At 36.0% G+C, this 12,571-nt stretch overlaps 1 protein-coding gene across 1 annotated transcript in view; it reads left to right on the forward strand.

Annotated features, from left to right (window-relative positions):
- Positions 1-12,571, forward strand: part of LOC145673268 (chloride channel CLIC-like protein 1) — a 216,301-nt gene that overhangs the window by 28,320 nt on the left and 175,410 nt on the right. Inside the window, exon 3 of the mRNA XM_081742804.1 lies at positions 2,356-2,402. Within this exon, the coding sequence (XP_081598930.1) occupies positions 2,356-2,402 (47 nt within the window). The remainder of the gene's footprint in view (positions 1-2,355; positions 2,403-12,571) is intronic.

Here is a 12,571-nt window from a genome sequence, read left to right on the forward strand (position 1 = left end):
AAACTTAACCATCTCAATTGTCAATAATTGGCATCTGACTGCTTGTCGAAATGTAGCGGAGGTTTTGAGGTACGAATTCCCTTAAGATTTTCTCAAAACATCTTTTGCTCCGAGGAAAACACTTGTAGTTCATTAACAAGAAGTAGTTAATTACAAAATTAGAATGTTTATATATGCCAAAAAAGAATAAAAGAAATACGTCTAGAATGAACCATCATGAAGAATTTGTTATTGATAACTGATTCGATATTTTTCGAAAGGTACCTACGGAAAATATTTGTCACTATGGAGAAAAGTCATATAAACTGCATATAAATTGTTCAGTTTATAATTTTGCTTTTCTTGTTCTCAACTTGAATAACTCAACTTGAATAATATCAATTTAAATAAACTGCGTACATGCGTTTCTATTTCATGGTTGTTTATGTTATTGTGTTTTCAATGTGAGTAATTCAGTGCACCAGACTTGTTTTCAGGAAGAGAAAGGTACATATATTAAACATACTGTAGTATTTTTTTTCTAGTACTATGTATTGTAATGATTACTTTATATACATTATTTAAAAGTAGCTATCGTGCCATTGCTTACTAAAATTTTACAATCAAGTAATACCAGAAATCCTGTTCTAAAAATACACCAATCACATTTATTTTCTGTAAGTTGGCCATTTTTCAGTGTAACCGATGGTGGCCAACATAGACAGGTTTCACTGTATTTCTGATTCGTTTCACTGTATTTCTGATTCTGTACGTTATTTAAATTTGTTTTAATTGTTTCCTTTCACATTTACCTTAAGTAATGTTTGTACGGTGAAGAAAGAAAACCGAAACCGACAGTCGATTTGTTTAAAATTTCATCTTTTTAAGAACTCGATTTTTGGTTTTCCTAAAAATCGATTTGGGCAGCGCTAGTTCAATCCTAGGCCATGTGAGTGTGTGATGGACAGCATCGTTTCCGTGGGTTTTCTCGGAGTTCTCCTGTTTCATCCTCATTCCCATTCCACCGATTTCCCGTAATCATTCACTTCTATTAATTATCTGTACTGTCTCCATAAACTGCAGGGCATAAACATGTGATGTAAAATTAGAAATTTTGTTTTACACAGTTCTTAAAATAAACTAAAGATGTTTGCTCGGAGTATCAGGTTCATCATCCACTGACACATGACCTTAACACGCAGACATTAAACAGATGAAAATCATTAATCTCTGAAAGTGCAAAAATATTTCCAATTTCCTACAGTAGCTCCTCATTTCTCTGTAGATAAGTTTTTGTTTTATATTCTTAAGCAACACTCAGGTTATGAACGATAGGACTACTACGAGGGGAAGTCCGAAAATAAGTTTTTCCTCTCGTTTCCCCTAAGAAAGCGAACAGCAATGGAGGAAACAAGACAGCGGTTGCACGCGCAACACACCCAGAGACAAGTAGGTATCGTTCGCCCGCGATCCTGCAGATGGCGCTGTCGCAGCGCCTGCGCAAAGCGGAGACGAGTCTCTCAGTCTGAGCCTTGTAGTTATGGAGAGAAGGCGCGTTTTGACGTCGTGATCAAAGAAGGAAGTGTGAGTGGTTGTCCGCTATGAATGGATACGTGGCGTGTCGGGAGTAGAAATCCATAACCGCCTTGTGGAAGTCATAGCGTGTTCTGTTGTTGGATGACAATGCGACACAACACTCAGCGACGGCAACACAAAACCATATTGCAACTCTTCGGTGGGAGCGTCTTGCTCATCCGCCATACAGTCCTGATCTCGAACCCAGTGATTTCTATCTGTTTCCGGCTTTAAAGAAGACTCTTGGCGGCGGCGCTTTGCAAGCAATGCTGAAGTCCTACAAGCTGTTCGACGTTTCTTCCGTATGTAGAGCTCTGAATTTTTCCAGGAAGGGTTTTTGAAACTTAAAAACCGGTATGACAGATGTCTCAATGTACGTGGTACTTATGTGGAAAATTAGAGGTACGTTTGATCTTTGTCGCATGCTAATTTTGGTCTTGCATCACCTCTGTTTACAGTCGCCTGGGGAAACTTATTTTTGAGCTCCCCCTCGTATTAATGTGGGCTTCGAATCATGATTGAAGTTTAAATCCATTGCAGTTTGCGAGTTCACAGACTTCATGTAAAATCAATTCTCACAGTATGGGACGTTCTTCACTATACTCTCTTGCTTCCCAAGAGAACTGGGTTACAGGACCACCTTCACCGGTCCCGACTCATTTCTCAATATTTTTCATAGCAATAAATAGGTTTGAAAAACTGAAATTATTAATCGAGTGGACATATACGACGATGATAAAAATATCTTGTAATGTCTTATGTTGCAAATAAATACCTAATTTACTTATTTTTTTCCCTTAGGAACCCAGCTATGGAATTAGGTTCTGACTATAATGTTCCAAATACTGGTAAGTTTTTTTTCTTTCTTTTATTAAAATCTTGTCTATATTTACAATCAATATTAGGATGAATACACTAGAGAATGTTCTTAAATTGACAGCTTACTGAAGATTTTAATTTAACTTACGATATGCTTCCCTTCTTTTAGAATTTATTCTCTGAAAAACTTAGAAACAATGAGAATATTTGAGTACTAGTTCATCTCTCTTTTGAGAAATACGTGTCTTCTATAAACTATAAGTGTATTTTAAATTTATTGACGAAGCAAAATTGTGTGAGGAAAACGATATATTGAAATTGCAAACAGTACTCATAAAACAAATATACACGATTAGTGTCATTTGAATTTATTATTATTATTAATGTGGTATTGTGTATTATAGTGCATTATGTGTTGTACGGATCAGAAAAAGCACTTTCAGTAAACACTTCGTAAGATAGATATGGAAAGAAGTAGGAAGAAAGGAAAGAAAAAATAAACGAATAAAAGAGATTTGAAGATTTTAGGTGGGCGCTGTCTTGGATGATCCGTGATGATATATGTGTTTGGGCCAGGGTTGGCAAAAACTATGGCTTGTATTGAAAAAACAAATCAAAAAAAGTTTTTGGTTTAAACCAGTTTCTTTTTTGGAGGGGGGGGGGTTAAATAATTTGCTCTATGTATTTATATCACATATGGACAGAATTTACAGAGTATCTATCGGTCATAAAAGTCATGAAAAAGTCACGAAATCAGAAAATGGTCATGAAAGTCAAGTCACGATTTTTTTCATCTGTACGAATGTAAGTATAGACTAGAAAATTTTGTTTTATAAAACGTCAAAATTCACCACCAAAAATGTCTTAAACGCTACCAAATCGCAAGTAAAGCACGCTTGTATCTCATGGATGAAAATTCGGCCTAATTCGTACCCAAATTTGCTCTTGAAAATGTTACTAAATTTTATGGCTTGCGAAAGAAAAGGTCACGAAGAAGTCACAAAATTTCATTTTAGAGTTTTAGTAAACACCCTGAATAAGTTTGTTTCACCTTCGTGTTATTATGGAACAACCGGGTTATGCTGGAAAGGGTCAAGTAAGCTTAAAGCAGAATCCAAACTGCTTCTCGGCTTATATTCGAGAGAAATTGTCCTCCATTTGAACTCGAAATCGATATTAATTGGTCACAAATGTGATATGTCTGCTGACTCACTCACGGAGGACTCGTGATAAAAATACGTTGTACTGATCTTTACATACTTATTAATGTAATTGTCACGAGTCATTTCAAAAGGACAAAAAGATAAACAGTTGCAGAAATGAAACCATTATACAGAATTACATTTGGACAATTTCAAAATACTGCAGAGTACAGAAGAACTAATTTAGCCCAAGTTAGTTCACTATGACTTTTATAGTCCAAGTTAAAGAAATACAACGAATTAATTTGCATATCAGTAAGAAAAGTGAATAAAGATACGAATTTTTTGGAGCCCACTTTGGCTTTGACCCATTTATACATAAACAGATAGCCAAAGATACTTCTGATAAATGCCTCTCGTGGGATTTGTATGAGCCCCCCCCCCCCCCCGTCCGCCCCAAAAGTACGGCATTTCGATGTATTTTATCAATAGTAAACATTTTTAAAACGAAACAATATTAGGGTTTTCGTATTGCAATTGCATAACAATAATAACAAAGTATAAAAAATCCCAAAAGAAACATTTATCAACTTATAAAAAAACAAAAGTTGCTGTTTGGCCCATTCTGTTCGCTGCCAATTAATTATTACTATTTGGTCTAGGAATTAATTCGTGCGGTTGGTACGCACACATTGAAGCTGTAGTACAAACACAAAATACATACATACCTTAAGAAAAATATTGTCCATCGCTAGCCACCACTTTCGCCCATCTGTCAGGCAATGTACGGATTCCGTGGCGAAAGAAGTCCTCATCCTTGGAAGCGATCCAGTCAGAGACCCATGTTTCGATATCTTCTGAAGAAGTAAACCGCTGTCCAATCAAATCGTTGTTCATGCAATCGAACAAGTAGTAGTCCGAAGGAGCAACGTCTGGTGAATACGGCGGGTGGGGTGGTAAAACTTCCCATCCATTTTCTAAATAGGTTTTGACCGGTTTTGCGACATGTGGGCGAGCGTTATCATGTTGAACAATAAGTTTATCATGTCTGTTCTCCCATTCTGGTCGTGTTCTGGCCAGAGCTTGCTTCAAACGCATTAATTGTCGTCGATAACGTTCTCCATTCATAGTTTCACCCGGTTGCAGCAGCTCATAGTACACCACACCTTTCATATCCCACCATATGCACAGCATAACCTTTGCACAGTGAATATCTCGTTTTGGTTGTGATGGACCTGGTTCACCTGGTTTCACCCAGGCCTTTTTTCGTTTAGGGTTCTCGTAATGGATCCACTTCTCATCACCCGTAATAATTCGATGCAGAAACCCCTTTCTGCTCTGTCGTTGAAGCAGCAATTCGCAAATGGTTTTTCGTCTTTCAACGTCTCTGTCTTTCAATTCATGTGGAACCCAATGTGACATCTTTTTAATCATTCCCATGGCTTTCAAGCGTTTGGAGACTGTTGTTTGATCAACGCCTAATGCTGCTGCAAGTTGTTCCTGCGTTTGACACGAATCCTGCTCGAGCAATGCTGTCAATTCTTCGTCTTGAAATTTTTTTGGCTGTCCAGTTCGCTCTTGGTCTGCCAAGCCGAAATCACCACTTCTAAACCGTGCAAACCACTTCTGACACGTTCGCTCAGCTAGAGCATGGTCACCATACACTTCCACCAAAATACGATGACTTTCAGTCGCACTTTTCTGCATGTAAAAGTAATGCAGCAGGACACCCCGCAAAAACACTTTATCAGGCACAAATTGCGCCATGTTCACTTAACTACAAACTGGTGTTGTTGACGCTTTAATCCACTGCCCTATACTACGAACGATACGCGATGACAGGGGTTTGCAACACGTGTGTGGATACACGGAACTGTGGGACGCTCCGTTCGTTGCGCCATCTCTTGTCCACCCGCACAAATTAATTCCTAGACCAAATAATTTTTCTAACAACCTAATATTCAATTTTTGACAGTGTCATTCTGTATGTAGTGCCAATTTTTGTGTACAGATGTCTCTTGCGGTGACTTTTCCTCTATACCGGAGTTTAGCATTCTGGTTCCTTTCCTCCCTTTGTTCAAAATTTACAGCATCTTTTGTCAGTGTGGGAGTGAGCTTTATATGTGTAACGCGCTACCGCGATCGTGCTTGGAGGACCAAATTACATTCCTTTTCAATTGGAATAACTATCAATCTTCTGTGTACTAAATACAGTCCATTAATTGTGTAATTCTTATTATGTGTTAATATTAAATAATTATCAACACATGTTTTTACACTGTTTTTATGTATGTTAAAACAACAAACCGTTGTTTGGATAAACAGTTGCCGTTGTACTATAATCTCTCTGAGTAATGAATGGGTAATTTAGGTCTCAATATAATACGAGTATTATACTGGAGTAAAACGTGATAATCTACAAATGTGTGCTCATCAATATTTTACGAACACTTACACTTTTACGAACATTTTTCGTTTTTTGTTTTAAACTAGTTTTTTAACAGCAGGTTTAAACCAGCCAGTCCTGGTTCGGGCACTAATAAATTACAAGATGAGCCTTTCAATAGTCACGATGATCGATGCACATCGATGGTTGAGCGCCAAAAAGGCGTAACTGCAATTTTATTAGTTTAGAGGCTTAAGTAATATGTGCCTCTCTGGCACAGAACCAAATGCTAGTAACTCAGTTATAGCTTTATATCTTTTTCGAATAACGTTCCAAGGATAGAGATTTTCATTAAGGCGTCTTGGCACAAGAAAATTCAATCCATTATACATGTTCTCATAGCATTAACTCAAAATATGAAAATTCGACAGTTACGCCCTTTTGGCGCTCAACCATCGATATAGGTCGGCACTAGGCGTCAACAGGTTGATGTATGCGGAACCCATTGAATACTCGTGGTAGCAGTGCCCTGTATTTAGGAGTAATGGTTAATTTCACATTTTAAATTATTCATGGTTGGAACAAATTGGAAATTGAGTTAGGATTTGTTTTTTTTTTAAAGATTTTAAATTATATTCCGGAATTCTTCAGGAGTGCTGAGACCAGAAGCAAGTGCGATTATTGATGTAAATATGGTTATGTTGACAGATAGTGGGATGTTATTGGAAGATAGACGCTCATGGGATGCGTGGATAATAAAGTAACATTCTACCACTTCAACGTTTTCTTCGACTTCAATCACTTTCTGATTTGGACTGGTCAATCGACACTGGATACTTTAAGAATTACTCTCTAGCTGATGATATTCCCCTTAACCGTATCGTCAAACAGTTCATAGGTGTAAAAGGCTTCAACAAGAAAAGAAAGAAAGAAAAAAACTTAAAATTTTTTACTCCGAACTACTTAACTATTACTATTTAAGCCTCCATTTCCTACTGAAACTAATGAAATTTACTTATTCCACACTCATCACTTCAAACCGAAAAATACTTTCCAAACTCGTTTTAAAATCGTTAACGAAGCTTCCCTTAACATCTACATCTACGCCTTTATTACGAAAACTGGTCTTCTGAAAGACTCCAGTTTTCCACAGAAGAAAAGCTAGAAACCTAGATGTAAAACCTATCCTGTATCCGATAGAGTACATTTTCTGTCATTCTTGTAGTTGGGATTCTCATAGTGTAATTATCATCCTTAAATGCACCCCTCTGTTCAGCCTTCTCTGTCGGCAGAAACTTTTTCCAGTTCGTATCAACAATCACATGATACTTCTGCAGCGCTCAGGCTCTCAATATGCCTATTCCAAAACATATTTTGACCGCATCTTCTGCGAATGAAAGAAAACGAAAAAAAATATATATATATATATATTAGTAAACGAAGATAAGGCGCAATGTAGAGGAGTCGCTAAAATTAATTCTCTTTAACGCGGACGATTTACGAAACATCATCTACTAATTGAAGTCATGATTATTTTCCAATACAGTAAATTTCAATAAACTTTCTTGTTATCGTTAATTACTCCATATCGGACTCCCGAAGAAAACTCATCGAAACAACTTATTGACCGTGCAAATAGCGACTACTCTGTCATGACTCCGTTTTCTTTCATTCAGAAATAGGAAAGAAAGAGAAGAAAGTAGAAGGGTAAAAGAAGGAGGTAGGTGAAGAAGAAAGAAAAGAAATAGGGTATTTTAATGAGAAACAGATTACTGGATAATTCCGGAAATATAGTAAGAAGTCGAGAAAGTCCTCGAAAGATGAATCATTCTAAATGTTATTAACGACTAATCAATTTCGGAATGCTTCGGAATAGACACATGTTCCCTCATACCACCCAGACCTAGCTCCAGGCACCACGATCATGGGCTTGCCCAGACCTAGACCTGGAAATGAGAAAAGTGAAATTTAATTCTTTGTAATATTATTTCAACCGGTGATTGATAACCATCCAGCATCTGAACTTTGTCCTCTAGGATCGACCACACATATGAATTAGCCAAGAAAAAAAAAAAATCAAACTTATCAACTCAATATAAATTTATGTATCGTATCAATAAAAATTTCAACTTCCTGGAAGAAAGATGTCGTATTTAGGCTCATCCTGCTATTTTTGTTTCACTCCTCGAGCCGATTAAAATGTTAGTGACGGTCCTTCATGACCTAGGTTATTTACCTTAACACATATGTCAAAACATGACACATATATTACAGATGTTAATATGACAAATGATATCACACAAATTACTTAAATTAAATCTATCAGGCATTCACACGCTCACTCACTCAGGACAGTGTATATATGTTTAAAGGAAACCAACTAACTACAAAGGTACAAATAGTTTATTACATTCATAGTGGAAAAAAAAAGGACAAAACAAATAATTATAAGAAAATATTAAAAGCACAAGTTCTTGGTTATATATTAATAGAGTACATAGTGTTATATTCTAGTAAATTTTTATATATTCAATCATCTTGACAAATAAAAATAATTACATATATTGTATCTTAGACATGCTAAAGCAAAATTATGATTTGCGACGTATGCAGAGAAGACACTTATTTCACTTAAAAAAAATGGACAAAGAGGAAAGAAAAGAAAAAAAAACTTTTAAGTGTATCAGAACTTATATGAGTCTCTACCTCACATTGGGTAATAAAATATTAATGATTTTGAGCGTTCAAATCACAAATCACGCACTACTCGTAGTGTCCAAAACATTTCGCTCCATTTAACTCAGTTTGTGTTTATTTATATATCTATATATATCTAACTATTGGTTTACAAAAACCATTCATCGTCTATATTTGGTTTGTAACTCATAACAGTTTATGTCTGCAATCGCACACTACGACGCTTTACCCATCTAGGGATTTTGAGAAAATAACTTTCACTAGAGGATGTTTCTCCTCTTAGACGATCCATTTCCAAACTTATTATTTGAATAGTTTTAAGTTATTTATTTAACCCTGGGACACGTCATGAGACCTTTCTTCAGGATCACTTTCGTATATATGTATATATGATTCGGATTTTAAAAAACGATCTCCCGCAGGTGTACGGAGTATGAAGGTTTACATTGAGGATAAAAAAAAAAAAAAAAAAAAAAAAAAAAAAAAAAACTGGTCAAGTCACAGGATACATATGCAGGTGAGAAGGATTCAAGGTACACTTTCCACAATGGTTTTTGGTTAGTAGTTCAGGGATAATATTCGTTATGATGTGAGTTACGTTTAGACCTGCCGTTACTTTCCAATACATGCCATTACATAATTACATAAGGTATCATTTACATTTATTCAAAAGAAAAGGAAAATTACTTAAGTGCACGGCGGTATTCTTAACAAAATCTACATTCTTACATTCGTCGGAGAACTTACTGGTAAACTATAGCAACCAACACACGTTTAGGGGGACAGACACGAGCGCTCTTACATATATTCATATAATACTTTTAATATCATACTTTTACTATAAAATCATATTCGTATACTAAGTACATATACATCTCGACGTATTCATTTCTATATATATATATATTTATAATAAATGCGCACACATTTAAATTAATCACCCCAATAATAAAATTTTGACAAGGTTGCAAACATTGTCCAAAACAAATGACTTCCGACATTACATATGAAAAAAGAAAATCGCTTTTCTACCTGATACCGCGCATCTATAAATTTTTCACTTTTATATAATCAATTCGTGTTTAAATCATGAAGAAAAAAAAACTTTGTGAGGCAGGCACGTAACACAGAGCATTTCTAAAGATATAACTAGATAAACCAAAGTACAATTTTTGGGCCCAGGTTAACTACAAAGTAATCGAAAACCAAAACAGAAAGGAAAGTGACCAATGGATAAAAAAAAACTTAAAGGGACGACGGCGAAAGAACGCAATCGAAGTGTCGTCAAATACTAAGTCTTTGTTCATTTCAGCGATAGGTCAAAATGTGATGGAGGACCCAATCATTATCTACTCCAGTCATGAATCGTGTCTTGCAACGTCTCAGCTGGTAATTTCAGATCAGAGTTGTACGTTAAATAAATCGTAAGCAACAAGTTCAAAATCGGGGGGGGGGGGGGGGGAAAGGTTAAAAAAATAAAAAAAACTTGAAGAAATGAAGACAGAGAGAGAGATAGAGAAGAAGGAAGACGAAGAATAGGGGCGCCAAAGACTTAAGTGAGAAATAACTAACGCTACAAAGATAGAAGTCGAATTTCGCTCTCAACAAAATCCATAGCCAAAATATTCTTAACATGCCAAAAGGGTGGTCTACTCAAATACGTAGACTCAAGGGGGCGCCCTGCTGCCAAGGATGCAAGTTCTGTGTCCATCAGATCCCAATCCCACAAGAGTTTGGTTGTAAGATTGAAATCCGACCCCCGTATCCGGCCCAAACCAGCAGGATAAAAGGAGAGGGGGAAGGGACCAGGTAACTGCGTCCCCAATTTTGAAATCTCTAAGTAAAAAAAAGAAATATTCGACCCCTTAGAAAAACTAAGAAGGTTCGAGGACAGTAATGAAACTAGAATAGAAGTATTATCTAAGATATCCCTAACTAATGATTTGCCGAAATAAAAAAAAATTAAATAAACTGAATTTTGGATCGGTGATTTCTATTGCCAAACTTCACCGATAGCTCCCCTTCGCAGAATGCGCAAAATTCTGAGGCATCGATTAATTTCCATCACTATCTAGTTTAAAAACTAAGAAAAGAAAACGAAAACATTCAAAGGGGGAGGTGTCGATGCCCGGGTACGGTATAATAAATTTCAATAATTAATTGTTTTGATTCTGTAACCCTATCAGAACTGTCGCCTCCATGAACATTATAAGCTAGCCTGAGTAGGTAACGTGAAGAAAAAAAAATCTCACGGAGTGGTACATTCTATTTTTAAAACCGACCAGAAGATATGATTCACTACAGCCCTGTTGTATAACTACTATTGTCCTTTCATAATTTATCATTCAATATGTCTAGTCTGCGATTATATGATGCTACCCATTCTATCAGATGGTATTACTATGGTTGATTATTATTATAACACATTAAACTACAAAGTATTACCATAGTCCGACTATATATCGCCCTCCGGTCCGCGTGATATCATGGTGCAGGGGTCAGAACTTGAGATGTTTGTAGCTACACGTATCTATTCAATATCTATATATCAACACGCGGCGAAATATTCACTGGGCTACTATATATTTAACTATATGGGTGTCCTATATTCTATATTCATTTATTACAATATTCATATACTTTATATTCATATTCACATTAATATTCATATTATATTCATATCATCATTCTTTTCATTTGCTACGACGCTATATTCTACAAACACCCTGTTTCCTCTATCTACGCCCAGCCTATATACACATTTCATCATAACACTAAAACCTATAATCACTACAAACATTTCCCATTCCGATCACCGCACGACAACCTCACTCGAACTCAAGACTCTTTCACCACACACACAATACTACGTAATACCTGGTAGCTTTATTAAGAACGAAAGAAAAAAAAATCCTACGTATGTTCACTGAAAATAGAATTATCTGCGATAATGTTTAATGTTTATGAAATTCTGCAGCAACAATGAACTTCTGCAGCCACGAAGAAAAATGGACATTTAATATAATTTCAAAGCGAAGAACTAGCATCATATCGCCCGACTTCTGTTAAAAATTTACGTATTGTTTATTTACTTAAATATTTCGATTTCTAGACTAGGCAGAATGTTGAAATTTTCAGAATATATTAATTTTGGGTCACTTGACCTAACTGTACATTCATATGGGCTGTGAATTATACCTTCTAGGTTTTATTTCGGAAAGAAAGGTCAATTTCATGAAATCTAAATCACTAAGCACCTCGACAGAAGAATGGCGGTTAGTACTGACTTTTGACACTAGGGCTAGCGACGATATAATCAACCCTTGAACAACTGAATGTGACCTTGTACACGGAATTATTATACTATATTACGTTCACTATTAAATATTGTGTATGAGTTCACTTGACGGAATAATAAAGAATTTATCGCATAGTAAATACTACACTGTCCATATTTAATTATCTCACACACTCTTTCATCACTTAACTACCACAATTACTACTACTAGAACATGTTTCTATATTACGAACACATACATGCCACATTCATACTACACACTACATTAATACATGTTATACTAATAAATATATACAGAAAACATTCATATTTTACCATGTTAAATCGACTCTATGAAAGGTAACGAAAGGAAAGAAATGAACAGGGCCAACTGGCCCTTATATTTACTAAATCACATTCTTTCCTCAACCTGTTTAATCAATGCCCTGAGGGGACATATCGAAGTATTAGCTAACAATAGGACCCCTGCCCTGAAGGGGCAGGAACCCGGAAACAAACTAAATGTTCAACTCATCCCGCTGGAAGCCGTACTCCCAATTTGGGAGTCAGATAGGAGCCCTTACTGTAAATTTACACGAGCATTATGGTCACTATCCTAACTACAACAAAATTAAATACCGCCATGTATGTAATTAAAAAATACAAAACGAAATCACATCCACTATATACACGAAC

The sequence above is a fragment of the Thermobia domestica genome, chromosome 16, assembly GCF_964235325.1.
Source record: "Thermobia domestica chromosome 16, izTheDome1.hap1.1, whole genome shotgun sequence".
NCBI classification, from domain to species: domain Eukaryota; kingdom Metazoa; phylum Arthropoda; class Insecta; order Zygentoma; family Lepismatidae; genus Thermobia; species Thermobia domestica.